Below are 24335 nucleotides of genomic sequence, written 5' to 3'. Positions count from 1 at the left end.
TCTCAACAGATACCCCTCCGTTGTGGTTGCACCTACTTGCACCAGCGGCAAGGTCCATGGTTCATGGGGGGGGGGGGGGGGGGGGGGGGAGCAATCACCGTACCACGTTCGAAGTCCGAGTTCCGCGAAGCTCCACATTCTGTCTCTCGTTGTCTAATGGCTACTTAGGTCGCTGATATGGAGAAACTGACAGCAGGTGGCAGCACAATGGAGCTAATATGAAAAAGTAGTGTACTTGTATTCACAAACTAAAACATTAGAAGTAAAAAGCTCGGAAATTTGTACGCAACATTCTTTGTCCGTCAGAACAAAATAATGGTAAAAGGTGGTATGTCATTCGATAAAACAGACGGATTCCACTCCAATATGGTGGATGGGTCCTAAGAAAATTATACCACAGTGACGGGTTTGGTCCAAGTTGAACATCCCTCCATTTTATTGCAATTACTTCTTGGTTTTTCATGACAGCCGCAAATTAGGTGTTAATAGTTTTTCATTTGTTTTCACTCTACCAAAGCCTCACTATGGTACAATTTTTTAGGACATATCCACGAGATTGGACTGAAATCCGTCTGTTTTATTCCACGACATACCGCCTTATAATTGTGTTTTGTTCTAAGAGACAACAAGTGTTGGGTACAAAGTACGGAGCTTGTTAGATCTGATGCTTTAGTTAGGCGAGTGCAAATATTTTAATATTCTTATGTAAAAATTGTGAACATTTTATTTTTATTTTTAAAAATTTCTAAATAAATTGTAGAAAATTAACGTATCAGTGGATGTCTCAGGGTAGCTATAGCTTCTACTTTCATTGTTTATACAGATGTTTGTCTGAATATGTGGCTTTTAAAATCACGAAAGCGGCAGTGATCTAAAAATGAACGACTAACCCAAGCTGAAGTGGTTTATAAATACCCAAGATAATCATGTATACCTGTGATCGTCTTACCTACAAGGTTGTCTGCATTGTGCAAAATGATCTAATGAATATTTAAATACTTTACATTACAGGAATGTATGGCTTTCGATTTGAGAAACCACTAAGATTACACTTGTGCATAAATACAGAAAAAGAAGAATATAGTTAATATTGTGCTGTGGTGAAGCGAAGGCAATTGATTACGAAAGTAGAGGTCGGATGGATAATAAAGTGATGTGCACAGTAATGCTGGAAAAAAGATGAACTTTTTGACAAAATAAAAGTCATAGCATGCTTTAGCATTAAAATAAATGTTATGTTGATGATTCGTCGTTAAAATTGAATGTTTTACCAGCTAAAAGCTAACAGTAGTTGTTTATATTTAATGAGATGTTAATTCAGAACGGTGCGTCCGGGTCAAGAGAAAAAGTGTGAGCGGGCAGAAGTTAGAAAACAATGGACTGCAGGGATGGACGCAATGTGAACAGCTTAAAAAAATACAGTGTTTGCTAACTTCTGAACGCGACTACGAAATTGCCTTTACATGAAGTTACCAATAATGGGGCGCATTTCCATTGGTAAAGCATACAGTTTAATATTTGGAAAATGTTACAATATTATTCGTTCTAATGCTGAAGGTTGCCAATATTTCAGTGTATCAAAATATGACGTACCCTTTTTTCCTTAAGAGGTTTTCTGCTTTCGTAATTATTTGACTTTTGCTTCACCGCAGCACAATATAAGCTATATTTTTATTTTTCTATATATTTAAGAATCTACTAGAAAACGGCTTTAATTTCAAAGCCGAAACCTCTCGTGGGGTAAAGTAAAGAAAAACTTGAGCGGTTATCAATCAGGACAGCATAGCAGGGCGCTTGTGTTGCCCGCGAGGCTACCTGTGGCCACGTTCGTATTCGTCGCAATGTCGTGATTATTGTAGTACAACAATACAATGAGTACTAATGACAAAAACAACATGTTCATAGTATCTGTAGGAGCTCCGTGTGTTGCTGTCAACGAAAGCAGCCTTAAAGACCAATCTTGTGTTACATAAAAATGCCATCGAATGAAAAAGTAAGAATAGTTATCTTGTAACAAATATGTTGTGAAGAAAAGCGAATAAACTTACGCTATTGTGCGTAATTTTATGATCCGTATTTGTGAATAATGTTTCATTAGCAAGATATTGTGTCGTATTGCATAGATGTATCGTGCACTGGCGCAAAATTAGGAAGTTCCTCCAGCACCTGAACTCAGCGTCAACACCTCTCACAAATAGTGCAATCTGAGACACATCCGTTAAATCCACTAGTTTAGATTAGATGAAATTCAGGTTTCGTTCCAAAGACCCAAAAATTAGATGATTCTCTTGGGTGTGGAACATGTCAGAAAGTATAATATAAAAAATAAAACATTTGAATATAATACTTACTACCCTGATCAGGAGATTGTCGAAATAGGTGAAAAGAATGCGGTGAACTGGAAACAGCTAATATTTACAGAATTACCACGCTGTCAGAATGAAGCATCAGATGCACTATTAATAAATTTATCAGACAAAAAATACATAATCTTGACTATTGTAACCAAGTGTTGTCAAAACTGTAATCTAACAGACATTTTTATTTAAGTTATCTTAACAGTATGTGTTAAGATATTCGTATATAGAGTAGAAGGAGTTTCCTATCAAAAAGGTTTTCAAACTCTGTTTAAACAGTGCTTTATCTGAAACCAAGTTTCTAATGGTTGCTAGCAATTAACTGAAAATGTGTGTTCCTGAATATTCAATCCCTTTTTGGACAAAGGAAAGTTATTTTAGGTCATTATGTAGATTGTTTTTATTCCTAGTATTGATACGATGTATTGAGATATTAGTTGGAAATACAGACGTATTACTTGCCACAAATTTCGTCAAGGAATAAATATAATGAGGAGCAGTAGTTAGAATACAAAGTCTCTTGAACAGATTGCTATATGATGTTCTTGAATTTACACCACAAGTTATTATCACACGCTTTTGCACCATAAAACTTTTGCTCGGTTTGATGAGTTGCCCCACAATATGATCCCATATGACATATTAGATGTGAGTAAGTGAAGTATGCAAGTTTTTTTTATAATTGTATCTCCTACATCTGACATCAGTCTTATTGCAAATATAGTCAAGTCAAAGAGGGAAAAACTAAGTGTTAGTCTTATCTTCCAGTTACGATTCCACTCCTTCGCCAAAGCTTTGATGCGTCTGCAACCTATTGTCCATGAAACGGGAATTGTTTTCTAATCCAGACGAATCATTGACCAAAACTGTTGCTGCAGCAACAAGACACTTTTTGACATCGCTGAAGGGACGCACTGTTTCGGCCATTTTGGATCCGTATAACAGGTCACTGTCAGTACACCATCATTGTCGTTTGGATGCTTCTCTTCCTGTAAGTACATTGCAAGGAAGAAATAAAGTCTCCAGGAAAAATCACAGAATGCTTCATAAATAGTATCATTTTCATCAAATGTCACATATGGATATGAACTCTCTTCTTTCCCTCTTTCCTGTTTTATCTCCAGAATAATAACGGTAACAAAGTGATCACGAATTTCTCGCCTAGGAGTTGAAAATGTCACTCTGTACCTCTCCCACACATATAAAATAGCGTTACAGAACAGACAGTAAGGACTGGATTCAATTTCAATAAAAAAACTAATCTTCTTCCCATTGTGGATTGATACGTAGGAGTCCGACCGACATTCTTTTTGAGCACCTTAACTCCTCCTCACTAATTTTGTCCTATCATGAACCAAACTCAAAAACATTTCGACACGGACAACAAACACTATCGACACGAAGTAAGCAGTCCAGCCTTGCCGAATACGAATCGGTAACAAACGGGCTACGTTAGCAGAGAGGTGGAGGAGGAACTGCTGGATGACAGCGAGCGTGTGGGCACTCAGGGGCGACCGCGTCCACGACAGAGCATGAGCTACCAGTGCTCTACATTGTTTGTATCCTGTTTTTCAGAGTTCGAAGTGTCGTACGATGTAAGACGTGCTTGATATTTCAACAGAAAGCAGTAGAGGCAGTGTTAGAATCACTACACATTAGGGAAGAAAAAGGTTTCAACACTGAGAAGTGGTTGTGGAGCTGTTTCCATTCCACAACATATGGCCGAAACATGTAACGTAAGGAGCATATAGCTTCGTAATTTAGTCTGACTAAAAGGAACAAATATGGTGGAGGATGGTTTGCTAGAACTGACCTCTGTATTACGTCCCATAAAGGTTGGATGAGATTCATGTCGATCGACCTGGATGGACAAATCATTCACTAGGATTGTTAAGAATTTTCTTCAAACCAGTGGCAAGTAACTGTGCCCCAGTGACATGGCGAAATGTCAAAATTCCTTTATTGTTTATGAACACGAAATCCATGAATGACTGCAAATCGTCTCCAAGCAGCGAAAAATAATCTTTTCCGGTCAATTACCGTTTCAGCTGGACTAGGAGACCCAGTTCACTGCACATAGATACAGCCCGTATACCATTAAGAGCCAATACCAGCTTGGACAGTGCCCTTTTGACAACTTGGATCCGTGGCTTCATGGGGTCCACACCACACTCATACCCTACCATCAGCGCTTTTCAAATGAAATTGGGACTCATCTGACCAGGCAATGGTTTTTTAGTCGTCCAGGATTCAGTCGATATCGTCACGAGCCCAGGAGAGGCGCTGCAGGGGCTGTCGTTCTGTTAGCAAAGACACTTGCATCGGTCGTCTGCTTCCCTAGCCCATTAACGCCAAATTGCGCCGGACTCTCCTAATTAATACGTTATTTGTACGTCTCGCATTGGTTATCTCACGCAATGTTGCTTGTCTGTTAGCACTGTCAACTCTATGCAAACGCCGCTGCTCTTGGTCGTTAAGTGATAGCCGTCGTCCACTGCGTTGTCAGTTGCGAGAGGCAATGCCAGATATGCGTCTATGAGAGATTCGTCTGTGGGAGATAATGCCTGAAATTTGGTATTCTCGGCACCCTCCTGTCACTGAATCTCGAAATATTGAATACCCTAAAGATTCCGGAAATGGAATGTTCCATTCGCCTAGCTCGAACTAGCATCCCGCTCTCAGCGACTCGTCGTGCGGCCATTATCACATCTGAGAAAAGAACAGTGCCAGCTCCGCCAATGCACAAGCTTTTTGTATCTTGTGTACGTGACGCTACCGCCATTTTTATATGCGCTAATCGCTATCCCATGACTTTTGTCACCTCAGTGCACATGCGCAACGACCGGTAATGTACTACGATCTTCGTAAGCAAGAAATAATGTAATCACTAAATGTGTATTTGTCATGCGTGAAATTTTCATTGCGGGTGATTAATTACCACACGCCGACTACGACCTGGTCTCCTGGCTCTTTAGCTCTTGTACTCGAGCCACGACCCACTCGCTAGCCTACTCCCGAGCAGCTGCCAATGGCACAAGTAACGAGCGAGCTTGATACGCATGCTGACTGCCTCTACCGCGTAAAATGTTACAGGCGATTTGCGTCCTCTGCGTTGAGACACATGGTCGGACACATAGACCGTGCTAATAACACTGAGGTATCTGCCATATTTTCTCCACATGGCGGCTGGCCCTAGGCGCGAGAAGCTGAGCCCCTTGTTGACTGGCTGCACTTGACTCCAGCTCGTTGGCCTCGTGTTAGGGCAGAGCACACCGTGGAGCCATTTGCTACGCACGTCTTCCATTACGGCGGTATGTGCGCACATTCTGCTCCTCCGGATGCCCCTGTCGGCCGCAAGAGGTGTGGGCGAGGCATTACTGGCGGCGCGGCGCGGGCCCTGCAGGTGCAGCGCGGCCGGGGTGAATAATGCACCGCGCCCGCTGCAGAGTGGCGCGTGCAATATGCATGCGGCCCGCGCCGGAGGCCTTTACGCGGGTATCGACCCCCTGCTGCTTCCGCCTCCGCCGCCGCCTCCAGAAGCCACCGGCGCCGCGAGCCGCCGCCGCCTTCCGAATGCTGATGGCGTCCGCTGAGCGGGCTGCCGGCCCGCAAGGGGCGCTAGCGAGCCGTGCCGTCGTTTGCGCAGTGGCGCGCCGGTGCAGTAGAAGCACACCGTAGTATCGCTAGCTAGAGCGGACAGCGGAGAAATGAAAGGGCGAACAGTGGCTGCTCTTTGAGACTTACGTCAAAGGATAGGTGAGAGCTCACTAGGTACTTGTCCAACACGAAAGGACAAGCCCCAGGGTGTAAGGTGTGGACGTGATGGGTGGTTGGGGTGGGGATGTATAAATGTATTTAGAGTCTGACTTGCGCAGGGAAATGACTTGAAAATCTATTATCACTAAAACTGCAAGTATTGTCAATTGTTCACTCTACTAATTGACTATGAAATGAAATACAGTAGCCATAGAAAGGTAACCCTTGTGACACATAGTCAATTAATGTTGTTTTCAGCATGTACAATAGCAAAGCAGTTTAATTAACATTGACCTAACCGCAACACAGCGTCAAATGATTGATCATTACAGGGTTGTCAGTGTTTGTACAATTCTTGAGCTTATAGATCGTAGAAAAGGCGGGAGACGCAAAGGAAACATAAATACATTCTACTCCAATAAAATTATAAACAGCCGACCAGTTGCAATGGATAAAGAAATTCTTTACCTAGGTTTCGACAAATATAAATTTGTCTTCTTCAGAAGGTAGCAATTTTACATTACTATGGCCTAATGTACCATCGCCGTTTTGGCAATTGTCGGCATAGATCCATGTGTCAAAAATAAAATATAGTCCGAGAATTAGGGTTTGTCACGTAAATATAAAATAGCTCTGCAAGATCCTTGAGCTATTTTGTATTTACGTGACAAACCCTAAATCAGTGGAGACAACGGGCTACGCATCCCAACTCCATCTGTCTGCTCGTAATACTGGTCACTGAATAAGAATGAAGTAGATGTTAATACGTAACCTCAATTAACCACAACGAATCAGACAAAGGAACACGAGTAAAGAGAGAGTCACATCAAAACTTACTAAAATATCTCATTCATTCAACCGCATTCCCTCCAAACGACGTAAGAAATCAGGTGAGTTCCTGATATGAAGTTCACGCCGACCAACCTGTGGGCTTAACGGAGAAGCAGGATGCTTGGCTACACGATATGTCGGAGCGCCGACGTTGCTCACTACAGGACGGAAATGAACCCCTTCCTTGTGTCCTTTCGGAAGGCCATATAACTTAGGGAGGACAGCACTATAGGTGTGAAGACACTTGATAGTGTCCTGCGACAAACCACTTTTCTTCAGGAGGATGTTGGTCCTTCTCTCAATACTCTCCGTGGGGTCAGCATCGATCCTGCGATGCGCTGAGTCACATAATGAACATTGCATCTTTTGTACTTAACCCGGTTTGTTTAAACCAACGGTGGCATTCCCCCTGCCCGCAGTTAAAATAACAATGCCAGGATCAACTTTGATAGAGCGCAAAGCAGCCCTCTCTGGTGCTGTTACATTACTCTTAGGTGGATGAACCCTAGTCAGCACACGACGTGCATCCCTCCTAACCTCCTCTGCAGCGTCAGGAGGTAGTTTGTAAACTGCGTGTTAAATTGAACAAATAAAATCAACTACCATCAAACTCTTCGGTGTGGGTGCAAAATTTAAACCCTTCCGTAGCACACATAAGGTTGCGTCGTCAAAAGATTTCTCTGTGAGATTAATCACAGAACGTCGAGATACAAAATCAGACGCCGAACGACGGAAAAGTTCAAACTTTGCCAAATGCTGAGTAGTAACAGAATTGTATTCCCCGTCAGCTTGAGTCCATGAGACAAAGTACATTTTGATTAATACCAGGTACAGTGGAACTATGCACAGAACTCTCTACAAGCATCAACTATTTCTGGTATCAAAATGAAACCTTTGTGACTGAACTAGTGAATATTATTCTGAAGGGGCACAGTAATTTTTGAAAATTTTACTATGTGAATAGGTGCATCTGAACAAGGGGCTGGCAGTTCCCATTCTGCATTAAAGAAACTAAAAATCAATCCATAAAATTCTTCTGGGTTTGCAGCCACATTGCCCACGATAAAATTCCAAACGCGGAAGAATTTTATTGATTGTGACAACGGCCACGGAAGCCTACGTGTACAATAAACTTAAAATCATTCTTCTTTATCATATTCCGCAAGCCAACTAATGGTGTGTGGTGGATGATATTTTCGGTACCACTATCTGATCCCTCCAACGCTGGTCCACTCGCAAATACTGCGTGGAAAGAACGATCCATACGCAAGATGTATGTGGGGGAAATAATATGTTGTCCGACTCCTTCTGAAAAGTGCTGCCCCAAAATTTCAATAATAAATCTCTCCGTGATGCACAGCGCCTCTCCTGTAACGCCTGCCAGTGGAGTTTATTTAGCATCTCTGTAACACTCCCTCGCCAGCTAAACGCCCCCGTGACGAAAAGCGCCGCTCTCCGTTGGATATTCTCTATCCCCTGTATCAGTCCTACCTGATAGTGATCCCAGGCAGATTAACAATACTCAAGAATCGGGCTAGCAAGCGCCTTATAAGTTACTTCTTTCGTGGATGAGTTGCGTTTCCTTAAGGTACTTCCGGTGAATCTCCGCAAGCCACCTAATGGTGTGTGGCGGAAGATTTTATCGGCACCACTGTCTGATCCCTCCAACGCTGTTCCACTCGCGAATAATGGGTGCTTTTTCCACTATCTGTTTTAAATGTTTCAAATTGCTCTAAGCACTATGGGACTTAACATCTAAGGTCATCAGTCCTCTGCCTGCCGGTGTAGCCGAGCTGTTCTAGGCGCTACAGTCTGGAACCGAGCGTCCGCTACGGTCGCAGGTTCGAATCCTGCCTCGGGCATGGGTGTGTGTGATGTCCTTAGGTTAGATACGTTTAAGTAGTTCTAAGTTCTAGGGGACTGATCACCTCAGAAGTGAAGTCCTATAGTGCTGAGAGCCATTTGAGCCATCAGTCCCCGAGACTTAAAACTACTTAAACCTAACTAACCTAAGGACATCACACACATCCATGCCCGAGGCAGGATTCCAACCTGCCACCGTAGCAGCAGTGCGGATTCGGGCTGAAGCGCCTAGAACCATTCGGTCACAGCGGCCGGCTTATCTGTTTTCTGTGGTCATTCCACTTAAGGTCGCTCTGGATAGTTACGCCTAGGTATCTTACGGCAGACTCTGCTGTTTGTCATCAACAATGTAGCTGTAGGTAGCGGATTTCTTTTCCTATGTATGCGCCATAAATTACATTTATTTACGTTCAGGATCCGCTGCCAGAACCTGCAACAATCATCAAGTCTTTGCAGGTCGTTCTGCAAATTCTTACTATCTTCTGGCGTTGTTACTTTGGTATAGAAAAGTGTCCTAGCACGCTTCCCTGTGGTACTTTGGAAATTACCTTTACATCTGTCAATTTTGTTCCGTTAAGAGCGACGTGTTGAGTTCTCTCTGCAAGAAAGTCTTGAATCCAATGACAAATCAGATACTCTGTAAGCTCGTATCTTCTTTCATTAAACGACAATGCGGGATGGTGTAAAAAACCTTACTGAAATCAAGGGCATCAACCTGAGCGCCGTTGTCCACTGCACTGTGGAACTCATGGACGAACAGAGCGAGCTGAGTTTCGCAGGATCTCTGTGTGCGGAATCCTTGTTGATTTTTGTAGAGGAAATGTTCATTTTCCAAAAACATCATAATTCTTGACCCTAAAACATGTTCCATAATCCTACAACAGACTGACGTCAACGATATAAGTCTATAATTATGTGGATCTGTCTTACAGCCTTTCTTAAAAACGGGAATGACCTGCAGTTTTCTCTACTCGTTAGGTACCTTTCGTTTCTCAAGTGAACTACGATACATTACCGCTAGAAGTTGAGCAAGTTCTTCCGAATAATCTTTATAGAATCTTACCGGTATCTCATCTGGTCCTGACTACTAAACTATTGTAGCTGCTTTTGAGTTACGGGTGTCTTGTCCGAAAATTACGTTAAGTAGATAGTTAGAAAACAAACTCGTGAGGGTAACGTCTCAGACCTTCTGGTAACGAACAGACCGAATCAGTTAACGTAGAGAAACGTATCAGTGATCATAAGGCTGTGACAGCATCTATGACGACGGGTTCTACAAGGAATGTTAAGAAAGGTAGGAACATATACTTACTCAGCAAGGGTGACAGGATACAAATTACTGAATATCTCAGCCGTCAGCATCAAATAGCCGGTGATGAGGACGAAGATGTGGAGAGGCCGGCCGGGGTGGCCGAGCGGTTCTAGGCGCTTCAGTCCAGAACCGCGTGACTGCTACGGTCGCAGGTTCGAATCCTGCCTCGGGCATGGTTGTGTGTGATGTCCTTAGGTTAGTTGGGTTTAAGTAGTTCTAAATTCTAAGGAACTGATGACCTCAGATGTTAAGTCCTATAGTGCTCAGAGCCATTTTTGCTTTTCAGTTCCGCAATCAGCTATCGCAATATCTGCAGTTTCGACGTTCGTGCGACGATTGAAAGGAGGGATAGTGTTACGATCTCCCGCGGTGAAACAACTTCGGAAGGCCGAATTCAGTATTTCGACCTCCTCTCTGTTATCTTCCGTCTCGGTACCGGTGTGGGTGCTGAGAGAATGTGTAGATGATTTTGACCCAATTACTGATTTTACATACGACCACAATCTCTTAGCGTTTCTACTCCGGTCGGTTGACAACGTCTTATTTTCAAATTCACTGAAGGCCTCTCTCATTGCTCTCTTGACGCTCAATGTCGCTTCCTTCAGCTTTTGTTTGTTAGCAAGGTTTTCATTTCTCTTGAATCTGAGATGAAGTCCTCTTTGTTTACGTAGCGCTTTTCCAACAAGGCCGTTAAACTATGGGGGATATTTCCCATCCCTTAAAACCTTACTCGGAACGTACTTGTCTAGATCATATTGAACGATATCTTTGATTTTTTTCCATTTGTTCTCCACATCTTCAAATGGCTCTGAGCACTATGGGACTTAACTGCTGACGTCATCAGTCCCCTAGAACTTAGAACTACTTAAACCTAACTAACCTAAGGACATCACACACATCTATGCCCGAGGCAGGATTTGAACCTGCAACCGTAGCAGTCGCGCGGTTCCAGACTCTAGCGGCTAGAACCGCTCGGCCACCCGGCCGGCCTCTCCACTTTTTCGTCCTCATCACTGGCTATTTGATGCTGACGGCTGAGATATTCAGGAATTTGTATCCTGTCACCCTTGCTGAGTAAGTATATGTTCCTACCTATCTTAACATTCCTTGTGGAACCCGTCTCATAGATGCTGTCACAGCCTTATGATCACTGATACCTTCCTCTACGTTAACTGATTCGGTCTGTTCGTTACCAGGAGGTCTAAGACGTTACCCTCACGAGTTTGTTCTCTAACTATCTACTTAACGTAATTTTCGGACAAGACACCCGTAACAATGCCTTACGAATCCCTGTCTCTGGCACCAGTTTTGATGGCATAACACTCCCAATCTATACCTGACAAGTTGAAGCCACCCCTTATTACAACGGCGTGGTCAGGAAAATTACTAATGATATTCTGCAAGTTCTGTCTGGAGCGCTCTACAACTACAGGTTATTCATAAGACTTACGCAAAAACCAAAACTACGATTAATTTTCTAACCACTGGTCTACGCAGGTTAAATACAAATGTATAGTACACTTCTTTGCAGAAGCTCGGGAAAGAAAAGGACTAAAATAATTTACTGTTTATCAGAAGAGTGCTGCAGCTGCTGGCGTCCTCTCAGCTTGGCGGCTTGCAGCAAGAGGCCAGTTTATTTATAATTGAAAATCACCAGACGGTTGCTTTCCACCATCCACTACTTTGAAAAGTCAAGATACAGAGATAAACGTATAACAATTTATCACATCACTATAGCTTGGATGTATAACATTTACAAAGGTCGCATACTTCCGTTTAACATTACGTTAAATCTTAACGTACCGAAACGAGTCGTTTTTATATTACTATTTTTCTCGTTTGGGCGCTTCTCGAACATGTACAACAAGCATTTGCGAAGTCTGGCTTCAGGTTTCCATTGTACCCAGATTACTTTTATAGCCTTATGATGGGCTCCTTTATACTCGTCATACCAAGCCGTCTTCCGTCTTCTTTTGTTGTTCTGCCAAACCAAATGTTCAGTCATGATTTTTCCGCCTAAACGTTTTTTTTTTTCATTGGGTTCCTCCTGTGTCCTTGAGTTCTTGTTTTGTGCGCCGATCTATTTTATTGTTTCAGTTTTAGTTTTACTGTGATCGTAGTAGAAATCCACAACCTCTCTAGTTAATCCGGTTGTTTTCGTTATTTTAATATGCCGATAAAACTTGAACCTGCGTAATTTCATATCCGAATAAATGTATGTATGATTTTCAATTTCTTTATTTACTCTAATTCTGTGGATTCCTTTTTCACTATAAGCGGATCTCAGAACTTTTCTCATTACTTTTCGTTATCTCTCTATGATTTCCTCAATGATTCTCTTTCCGTTCAAAATGTTCATCCTGTTTCCATTTGGTGGCAACGAATTTAATAACCATTCTCTTGTAGCCCAGACTTCTAAATGGTTTCACTTAAATTCTCTTCGTTTTACCGGATTTAGTTTTCAGAACTTTAGGTGTCGTTTTGTTTTAGACATGTATTTCCTTCATCCTAATATTTGATCTTCTGAACTTGATTGGGTCGTCAATTTGAAGCTCATTTTTCTGGTCTCGCCAATACTGAATTTTTTTTATTTTAAAATTTTATTCTAAGTTGGTACTGATGTACTGAGTGTTAAAAATGGTTAAGAGTCTTGTGAAGGAGTGCATAAAACATGTAACCAGAGAAGCTCAGACTTATACTTGATTCAAACCTGAGTGATATACATGAAAGTTTTGATTAAAAATATCTCCAAGCTATCAAATTCAACGTGCAATGCAAGGTCAACAGTTTAAATTAAGATATATGTAGATAGAAGGGAGCCATTTGGCACGCGTTGGCATGCCTATCAATACCTGACTGTACCCTGCCTCGCTTAGACGACAACATAAATATAAGTCGAGCCTTACTCTTTACCTTCTTCCATTGTTTCCTGTTATCTGTTAAGTATCTTCCTCTCTTATTACCTTCTCAGAACATTTCCCACTCATTCAATTTTCCTGAATTTTACTACTGCTGTTACATCTGGCAAATAGCACATTGCGCTCGTTTCCCTGTTTTAACTTCCACAGAAACTTTCATACTCACCCTCTGGTCCACAAATGTTTCTTAATATCTTTTTTCAAAGATGGTTTTTTTCTGCAACTTCTTTCACAGTGTCAAAATCTTGTCACTATATCTTTAGATATGAGACACAATTGCTTTCTCAGTACGAAGTTTCGATATTCTTGGTAACGGTTTACCGGTAAATAGTTTATTCATCCCAAACAACCTCTCTCTGCAAGCGTTACAAAGTTCATTAACTCTTGCTCCAATCATTATGCCTATTAACCATGCCTCATAGTTATTTTAAGAAGCCACCCTTCTTAACGAGAATATTGCATCCATTGTTCCCCCCCCCCCCTCCCCCACTTCTTGTCCATCTTCCCTTAGGTCAGTTAAAGTTGAAAGGTGCCTTTTGCGCGGGCGCATTTGGGTATTCAGTTGGATGAGCTATTTACAGCAAATGCAGTGGGTTGTAAGTTACCTGTGACATGTACACTTCGCCCTACTATTTATACATACATGTGATGATGAAACTGGCTGACCTCTGTGGTCTAGGGGTTCTAAGCGCTTCAGTCCGAATCCGCGCAGCTGCTACGGTCGCAGGTTCGAATCCTGCCTCGGGCATGGATGTGTGTGATATCCTTAGGTTAGTTAGGTTTAAGTAGTTCTAAGTTCTAGGGGACTAGTGACCTTAGATGTTAAGTCCGATAGTGCTGAGAGCCATTTGAACCATTTTAAGATGGAGCTGAGTCGCTAAAACCGAGCAAGGCGGTGTAGTTATTAGCGTACTGGCGTCGCATTCTGTACGACGACGGTTCAAACCCACTTCCGGCCGTCCCGACTTAGGTTTCCCATGATTTTCCTAAATCGCTTCAGCAAATGGTTCTTTTCCAATGGCACGGCTGATATCCTTCCTTACACTTCCCTAATCAGTTGGGACCGATGGCCTCGCTGTTTGGTCCCCTCCCCCCATCAACCAACCACTCCCTAAACCTGGTAACATAACCATAGTAGCCAATAAATAATTGTACAACAGTAGCGGATGTTTCCATCATGGACATTACATACTCCCGTTGTGGATGTCACAGCAGAAAAAAAATATGTTCAGTAACGTTTAGCTGGCGTTGATTTGACTTCTGAAATCTTGATTTTGCTACACAGGTGGTGCTGGTGGACTCCCGGTCGCACAGCTACGTGCGCGACCACGCCCACTGCGAGTTCCTGCTGACGAGCTTCGACGCGCCGTGGGGCGAGGTGGAGAGCCCGCAGCACTCGCTGCCGCCCAACACGACGTGCCGCTACCACTTCCAGGGCCGGCGCCACGAGACGGTGTGGCTGTCGTTCCTCAAGTTCCACCGCGCCGACTGGGACACGGGGGCGGCGGTGGCGGGCTGCGTGCGCCTCTGGGACGGCCGGCTAGACCCGGTGACCAACAGCAGCGGCGGGGGCGGCGCGGGGGCGGTGCAGCTGCTGGGCGAGTTCTGCAAGGAGGAGGCGCCGCGCCTCTGCGACCACAGCCTGCTGAGCAACAGCACGCGCCACACGCGGCCGTGCGCGCTGCCCGAGAGCTACGTGTCGTCGGGCCCGGAGCTGACGCTCGACACGTTCCAGGCGAGCGCGCTCTTCCCGCTGTCGTTCGTGCTGCGCTACGAGTTCGTCGACACGTCGCTGGAGGGCGCGCCCGCCGCCGGCGCCGAGGCCGGCCCCTGCGACCGCGTCTTCCGCTCGTCGCCGCTGTCGCCGCGCGCCGGCCGCTTCCAGTCGCCGCGCAGCGTCTTCCTGTACGGCCGCGGCGGCGCGCACAACCTCAGCTGCGTGCTGCGCTTCGAGGCGGCGCCGGGCGAGCGCGTGCGCCTCACACTGGCGCGCGCCAGGTTCGGCGAGCGCGCCTGCCACTCGCGCCGCGACCCGCGCACCGGCCGCTGGCGCTGCTCCAGGCCGGCTCCAGCCGGAGGCCGCGCGGCGCGCGCCGCCGCAGCCGGCGTCGCCGAGCTCTGGGTGTCCGAGTACCCGTGGCCCGGCGTCCAGCTGCCCAGGGACTGCATCTGCTCCAGGCTGTCGGAGCCGCTGCCGATGCAGACGCTCTCCTCATCCGTCGTGGAGGTCAATTTCACGGTCACCTTCATGAACATCACCCAGGACTTCAGCGACTTCAACTTCGAAGGCGAATACCAGTTCGTGTCGGCTGCCGAAGTAGGAGACGGCTTGTCGTGCCTTGCGACAAGAGACGATCGGAGGTAATATGGATTACCAATACTTTACATAAATATACAGGGTGTCAGAAAAGTCTTGATAACTCAGGCTAGAAGTAAGATACAAATATGAAACTGGTGTCTAACTGCTTACAAACTATCAAAGTTTTTTTCACACATCAGTAAACTTCCACATGACCACCCTTGGTAGCACGTAGCACATCTAGGCTACATTCAATTTCCGACCACACATTAGCCAATATCACTGGAACTATCGATTCAACGACTGTGGTTATCCGTTGCCGTAGGGTTTCAAGATCTGGTACACGTGTTTGGTAGACCTCGTCCTTGACATAACCCCATAAAAAGAAGTCTAATGGGTTTGTGTCAGGAGAGCGTGGAGGCCAAATCGTTGGCCCATCACGACCAATCCATCGTCATAACCCCAATGAGGCAGTGCACCGTCTTGCGGAAACAAGACATCGGGGTGATACTGAAGCAGCTGAGGAACAGCATACAGTAGCAACACCTCCAGATACAGTGCAGGTGTGACGGTAGCCTCAGCGAAGAAGAATGGGCCGATAATTCGATCGCGCAATAGCGCGCACCAAACATTCACCTTTGGACTGCCTCTGCTGCCCTCCATGACCTCGCCAGGAGGTTGTGAACTCCAAATGCGCACATTATGGCGATTCACTACTCCACTGAAAAAAAAGGTCACTTCGTCGGAAAAGGCAATTCGTCTGAGATAACCATCATCGTCCTCAATACGTGATAGCATTTCGACCGCAAAGTCAAAACGACGTGTACTGTCATTGGGCAACAAAGCCTGAACGATTTGCACTTTGTATGCACGAAACAATAAACGTTTGTGTAAAATGTCATGGAGAGAGCTTTTTGGCATCTGTAATTCACGTGAGGCCCTGCACACCGATTTCTTCGGACTTCGCAGGAAAGACTGCCCTACAGCTTCCACCCTGTCTGCTGAGGTTCTTCGTCGAACAGACCTCTGAAGGTCAGCAACGGATCTTGTGTTCTTGAACGTTTCATGCCAGGCTTTAATGCTCTTGACATCAGGTGGATTCCTTCCAAATGCTGTCTGGAAGTGTCTCTGCACTGTGATTGGTGATCATGTCTCACGGTACCACTGGTCACACTGTCCCTTCTCCTGATTCCTTTATATGGCTTCTTGGGCACTGAAACTCAACCACTACTTACGTACTGCGAACCTAAAACACACAAAAATCTTTGAAAGTTGTAAACAATTCGACACAAGTTTCATATTTCTATCTTACTTCTAGCCTGAGTTATCAATTTATGTAATCAGGGAAGGACTTTTCGGACACCCTACATGTGCCTGACTGATATGCATCACTAAAATCTGTTTCGTAGAACTTTCCGAACGCGTTTGAGAGACGAAAGACTTACAAGTTTCCAGGTCGTTGATACACAGAAAGCTGATATTTATTATTTATTAGGTTCCGCGGCTACATGCGAGACAAACTCACTTGGTCATGGAACGACTCATTGCCTTGTCAGTAAACAGGACTGCTGTGAACTCAGATCACAAACATTCACTTTGTACCCCTGTTGTGGTCCCACCTAGACAGAACTGTGATCCAAGTTAATATGAGGCTTCAGAGGGTGCTGGACCGAGTTTGAATAACTTTGCTCAAATCAACGCCTATAATTTTAGTCCCTGCCAAGATTCTCCGAGGCACCACCACCTCGACACCATCCCACTATTTCTATATGATTCTCTTAAGCCGGTCGGTGTGGCCGAGCGGTTCTAGGCGCTGTCTGGAACCGCACGACCGATACGGTCGCAGCTTCGAATGCTGCCTTGGGCATGGATGTTGGTGATGTCCTTAGGTTAGTTAGGTTTAATTAGTTGTCAGTTCTAGGGGACTGATGACCTCAGTTGTTAAATCGTACATTGCTCAGAGCCATTTGAACCATTTGATCCTCTTCAGTGAAGTCATTACACAAAGACGCTGCGGCTTTTGTCACCTTTTTGACCCCAGTACTTGCTTTAAAACAGCTGGTGAACTGTATTCCGCAGCTAATATCTTCAGCACCTTCTTACGACTGTCATGTAGCAGAATCCCCTGCCTAATTTTACTAACAAAGGCTTTCTACTTACTTTGGATGTCTGTTGTATCATTCCTGTACTACAACTACTGGAGACTCTTCTGGAATCTCTTCTCCACATGACTCCGATAGTTGACTAAACGTATTATAAATATTCGGAAAGAAACAATTGGAGCACTTTCTCTTCCTAAAGACCCGACTGCCAACTACCAATTCCCACTTCTCCAAAAATGACTCTGAGCACTATGGGTCTTAATATTTGCGGTCATCAGTCCCGTAGACTTGTTGTTGTTGTTGTGGTCCTCAGTCCTGAGACTGGTTTGATGCAGCTCTCCATGCTACTCTATCCTGCGCAAGCTTCTTCATCTCACAGTACCTACTGCAACCTACATCCTTCTGAATCTGCTTAGTGTATTCATCTCTTGGTCTCCCTCTACGATTTTTATCCTCCACGCTACCCTCCAATAATAAATTGGTGATCCCTTGATGCCTCAGAACATGTCCTACCAACCGATCCCTTCTTCTAGTCAAGTTGTGCCACAAACTCCTCTTTTCCCCAATCCTTTTCAATACCTCCTCATTAGTTATGTGATCTACCCATCTAATCTTCAGGATTCTTCTGTAGCACCACATTTCGAAAGCTTCTATTCTCTTCTTGTCCAAACTATTTATCGTTCATGTTTCACTTCCATACACAGCTACACTCCATACAAATACTTTCAGATATGACTTCCTGACACTTAAATCTATACTCGATGTTAACAAATTTCTCTTCTTCAGAAACGCTTTCCTCCCCATTGCCAGTCTACATTTTATATCCTCTCTACTTCGACCATCATCAGTTATTTTGCTCCCCAAATAGGATAACTCCTTTACTACTTTAAGTGTCTCGTTTCCTAATCTAATTCCCTCAGCATCACCCGACTTAATTTGACTACATTCCATTATCCTTGTTTTGCTTTTGTTGATGTTCATCATTCCGTTCAACCGCTCTTCCAAGTCCTTTGCTGTCTCTGACAGAATTACAATGTCATCGCGAACCTCACAGTTTTTATTTCTTCTCCATGGATTTTAATTCCTACTCCGAATTTTTCTTTTGTTGCCTTTACTGCTTGCTCAATATACAGATTGAATAACATCGGGGACAGGCTACAACTCTGTCTCACTCCCTTCCCAACCGCTGCTTCCCTTTCATGCTCCTCGAGTCTTATAACTGCCATTTGGTTTCTGTACAAATTGTAAATAGCCTTCCGTTCCCTGTATTTTACCCCTGCCACCTTTAGAATTTGAAAGAGAGTATTCCAGTCAAAATTGTCAAAAGCTTTCTCTAAGTCTACAATTGCTAGAAACGTAGGTTTGTCTTTCCCTAATCTTTCTTCTAAGATAAGTCGTAAGGTCTGTATTGCCTCACGTGTTCCAGTATTTCTACGGAATCCAAACTGATCTTCCCCGAGGTCGGCTTCTACTAGCTTTTCCATTCGTCTGTAAAGAATTCGTGTTAGGATTTTGCAGCTGTGGCTTATTAAACTGATTGTTCGGTAATTTTCACATTTGTCAACACCTGCTTTGGGACTGAAATTATTATATTCTTCTTGAAGTCTGAGGGTATTTCGCCCATTTCATACATCTTGCTCACCAGATGGTAGAGTTTTGTCATGACTGGCTCTCCCAAGGCCGTCAGTAGTTCTAATGGAATGTTGTCTACTCCGGGGGCCTTGTTTCGACTCAGGTCTTTCAGTGCTCTGTCAAACTCTTTACGCAGTATCGTATCTCCCATTTCGTCTTCATCTACATCCCCATACCTCGTGCATGGATGTGTGTGATGTCTTTAGGTTAGTCAGGTTTAACTAGTTCTAAGTCCCCTAGACTTAGAACTAGTTAAACCTAACTAACCTAAGGACATCACACACATCCATTCCCGAGGCAGGATTCGAACCTGCGACCGTAGTAACATCGTGGTTCCGCCCACTTATCCACCTCTATCTTTGTAGCTGATGCTTTGGCATCACTGACGTAAGAAAACAGAATTTCACTACAAGGAACTTTAATAGCACTAAGTGAAGTAACGGCTAATGCCCACGCAAAGAAGCTTTACAACTGGAGAAGTTGCATAAGGATTTACATGAAATTTGGTTACAGTACAAGAAATCAATTAGTAACTGATTTGAAGGATCTTAAGATGATATCTGAAGATGCCTTCGCAGACAGGCAGATTATCAGGCTTATTTACACTGTGGCCTTTACATCGCAATGATCGATCAATAAAAATAGGTTCGTGATAACTTCACGGCAAACCGCCTAGCTAGAAACGGTCGAACCAAAATTATACTAAATATCACCTCTAGAGGTTGTTTCTTAGATTAACTGAAGCGAGTTTTAGAAGAAATGAGTTGCTTTAAATCATAATGGAAATTAATTATAAATGTAAAGTTTCCAATATCGGTACGATATACAATTCATATACCGCACACCTAAGTAAGGCAAACGCTTAATCTCTGTGGTTACAGGTAAGTAAACAATGAAATTAACCAACCAAATACATAGAAGGAATCAGCAAAGCCTGGGAGGTACGAATGGCAAAAAAGCCAAATCATTATCCCACAGGCAGCTAGTTCGGAAAACAGGTAACAACAAGCAATACTAGAATCAGCTGGCCAGTGTGGCGGGTGGCTCAGCGTGGCCCTTAGCGTGGCAACTGCTGGACCCCGTTCACCACTGTGGGGTTCGACAGGCGACAGGAGCATTCCGCACCAGCCCTGTTAATAGCCTACTTGCTGAGGCTTGGGTTCCTCCACTTCGCGTCCGGCGTCAACAACTCTTGGCTAACTAAGCTGCACACGACCGTTGCCCTCCCCGACACCCTAACTACCGTCTCCTTTTCGCTAATGCGGCAGTCCATATCCCACACTGGCGGCCGCGATCAGGTCATACACTTGGGATCCGTGTTTGGTCGCTCCTTAGTGAACTCGAGTCTTTGCCTCTTCCATCTGCTTTCCAGGTCCGCCCATATACACCACCTTGGCGTATTCGTCGGCCGCAGCTTCGGCTGGAACTTTCACGATGGCAAAAAGATTCAGTTCCTCCTGCAGTCTTGTGCCGCCAATTTCTTGCTCTCCTAGACAGATACCGTGACTCGGAGGTTATCTATACCGATGTCTCGATGGTTGATGGCTATGTGGGGTACGCTTATTATGCTCATGCGGACTATGTAGACTAGCGCCCCTTGCCGGAAGGCCGCAGTGTTTACACTGCAGAACTGACAGCCATTTTTCGTGCCCTTGAGCATATTCGTACCAGCACTGGAGAGTCCTTCGTCATTTGCAGTGACTCTCTCAGTAGTCTGCTGGCTCTTGACCAGTGCTACCCACGCCATCCCATTGTTGCTGCCATCCAGGGGTCCATTCATGCTCTTGAACAGCGTGGTCGCTCGGTGGTGTTCATATGGACCCCGGGACACGTTAGGATCGCGGGAAACGAACTCGCCGTCAAGTTAGCTAAAGAGGCTACCTGCAAACAGACGCTGGAGATCGGCCTACCGGCAATTGATCTCCGAAAGGTTTTCTTTGGGATGTGGGGAGACGAATGGCGCACTCTGTCTGCACCCAACAAGCTGCGGCGAGTAAAGGGGACCACGACTGTGTGGGGTTCCTCCATGCGGGCCTCTCGCAGGGATTCTGTTGTTCTGTGTAGGCTCCGCTTGGGTCACTCTTGGCTGACGCATGGTCATCTGCTGCGTCGAGAGGACCGCAGTAATTGTAGCTGTGGTGCAAACATGACGGTGGCCCATATATTGTTGGAATGTCCTCTTTTAACCGCCCTCAGGCGAACTTTTAATCTCCCAGGTGATTTATCATCTCTTTTAGGTGACAATGTCTTTATGGCAGATCGAGTTTTAAGTTTTATTCGCGCAACATGCTTTTATAGGTCCCTCTAATTTTATTGCGTCACTCTCTTTTGTGCTGTATATTTTACTTAGTTTTGTGTTGTAATTCGACTCCAACCTAATCTTTTAGGCTGGAGGTTTTAACGTGTTGCCGAGTGGCTGGCTCATCCTTTTATTTTCGTCATCAGCCAGCTACGGTCCACTGCTGTACACGCTCCATTTTCCATGTTGCCTTACCATTGACCTTGGGGCTTTTCTTCCCCCGGAATTTTCATTTTAGTGCTTAGCCTGACTAGTGGATGGTTTCAATATGCTCTGTGTGTTTATGAAACAAGGGACCGATGACCTATGCAGTTTGGTCCCTTTAATCTTTAAACCAACCAACCAACCAGCTGTGTTACCGAAGTACATACGTATGCGACATGTGTTAGGAATTTACATTACAAAATTATTTGATGCATGCCACAAGACCAAGCAAAGCATACGGTGAGGCCCCTTTCCGGGTTCGCATCAGAATTCAATAAGTAAGGCATTAAATTATGGCTAACTGTTCTGTAAAACAAACCCACACACACACACAAGCACGCGCGTAGACAGAACTAAACACTAATCTAATAAGATATGAAACCCCAGTGAAATACGCCAGGCAAAGAGTTTATAGGGAAGTTTTCAGAAAAAATTTGATAGAAAGTGCAGGTTTACGTACACAAGATACAAAGCCACATTATCTCATAGGCAGTAAGTATCAAAAATTAATGACCTCTTAGATGACGATCAGTTTGTCTTTGGGAAAGGTAAACGCACCAGAGAGACTGTTCTGACGTTGCGGTTGATAATGGAAGTTAGGCTGAAGAGAAATCAAGACGCGTTCATAGGATCTGCCAACCTGGAAAAATCGTTCGGCAATGTCAAATGGTAATATACAATACCTACAAGAACCAAGAGGAGACAATAAGTGTGGAACGAAGTGCACGGATTAAAATGGGTGTAAGGCAGGGATGTAGTCTTTCGCCCTTATTGTTCAATCTATACATCGAAGAAGCATTGACGAAAATAAAATAAAAGTTCAGGAATGGGATTAAAATTCAAGGTCAAAAGATATCAGTGTTAAGATACACTGACAACATTGCTATCCTAAGTGAAAGTCAAGAAGAATTAATGTACCTATTTAATGAAATGAACAGTCTAATGAGTACAGAATATGGACTGAGAATAAATCGAAGGAAGGAGCAAGTAATGAGAAGAAGCAGAAATGAGAACAGCGAGAAACTTAATATCATAATTGGTGATCACGAAGTAGAAGAAGAAGATAAGGAATTCTATTATCTAGGCAGCAAAAAATCCCATGACGGAGGGAACCAGGATCACATTAAAAGCACATTAGCACTGGCGAAAAGGGGATTCCTGGCTAAGACAAGCCTGCTAGCATCAAACATGGGTCTTAATTTGAGGAAAAATATTTCTGAGAAAGAACACTTGAAGAACAGCATTGTATGGCTGTGTGACGAGGACTGTGGCAAAATTAGAGAAGAATAGATTCGAACTTTTGAGATGTGATGTTACAGAAGAATGATGAAAATTGGATGGACTGAGGAGGTTCTCCGCAGAATCGAGGTGGAAAGGAACGTATAAAAATCACTGACAAGAAGAAGCGACAGAATGATAGGACATTTGTTAATACGTCAGAAAATAAATTCAATGGTATCAGAGGGAGCTGTAGAGGGTAAAATCTGCAGAGGAAGACAAAGATTGAAATACGTCCAGCGAATAAATGAGAATGAAGGTTGCAAGTGCTACTCTGAAATGGAACAGTTGGCACAGGAGAGGAATTCGTGGCGGGCTGTATCAGACCTGTCACAAGATCGTTGACTCAAAATAAAATAAATCCACAGATCATGCATATGTGTCCATAAAATCAGGTAAACACAGTCTATTATAGAAATACGAATGAGCACCTTCGCTCGCAACATAAAATCGGAGGGACGACTGCTAATACCATCTCGACCCGACAGGAACCAGGGTGCAGGGCGTCACACATCAGTTAACAACAGAACTGTGGTCTGTTGCAAAAGGCATCTGCATGCAATCCACAGTATAGGCACGAAACGGTCCCTGAACAGGCTCGCATCCTAAAACGGCAGCGTAATCTCCATCCGGCGTGATGTCATCAACAACACAGTCCCCTCAAAGGCATGTTCAGCCCAACAGAGTGCTCACATGTCATAGGCATCTACAACTTTCCACGCCGCTGCCAGCAAGTCCTTTGCCGAGCAGGCACATATATCATTGTCCGCCACTGTTCATACCCCCTCTTGTGGGCAGCCATCCTCCAGTATTCCAGCAACGGGGCACAGACATACACAGGGCAGATACAATCAACTACTCAGCGCAATAGGTGTCGCACGAACATGACACACTAACCTATGACAAGTTACTCACTTTCAACGCTTGATTAAATTTTACTGTGTCCGTAAAGGAATAGAATGAAATAACAGGTAACTTCCAAAAACATGAAAGCTTTAAAGGACCATGCACCATACCCTTCCTCATTTGCGGGACGACAAATGCAAACCATGTAGCCATGTAAGTTCTAGCTATCCTAGGTATTTACACACACACAAACACAAACACACACACACACACACACACATAGAGGGATATATATATATATGCATTTGTGTGTGTGTGTGTGTGTGTGTGTGTGTGTGTGTGTGTGTGTGTGTGTGTGTGTGTGTGTGTGTGTATATATATATATATATATATGCATTTGTGTGTGTGTGTGTGTGTTTGTGTGTGTGTGTGTGTGTGTGTGTGTGTGTGTGTGTGTTTGTGTTGAACCAGACTGAAAAATTTCGAAGCTTCTTCACGGATATTTACTGAGTATTTTGGTACAAGGGACTTGCAGTCTCTTGTGCCTCATGCGTATTAGTAATTTAATTATGTCTTACTCAGTTTCTTGCTACACTTACTTTTATTTCTTCTAAAATATCTTCACAATAGTGAAAAGT

At 44.2% G+C, this 24335-nt stretch overlaps 1 protein-coding gene across 1 annotated transcript in view; it reads left to right on the top strand.

Annotated features, from left to right (window-relative positions):
* The window catches only part of LOC126351067 (uncharacterized), a 556744-nt gene that overhangs the window by 511963 nt on the left and 20446 nt on the right, over positions 1 to 24335 (top strand). The window contains exon 7 of the mRNA XM_050002572.1: positions 14323 to 15398. Coding sequence (XP_049858529.1) covers positions 14323 to 15398 — 1076 coding nt within the window. The remainder of the gene's footprint in view (positions 1 to 14322; positions 15399 to 24335) is intronic.

Source organism: Schistocerca gregaria, chromosome 1 (assembly GCF_023897955.1).
Source record: "Schistocerca gregaria isolate iqSchGreg1 chromosome 1, iqSchGreg1.2, whole genome shotgun sequence".
NCBI lineage: Eukaryota > Metazoa > Arthropoda > Insecta > Orthoptera > Acrididae > Schistocerca > Schistocerca gregaria.
The sequence above is the reverse complement of the archived record's forward strand: the minus strand, read 5'-3'. Positions and strand labels throughout refer to the sequence as shown.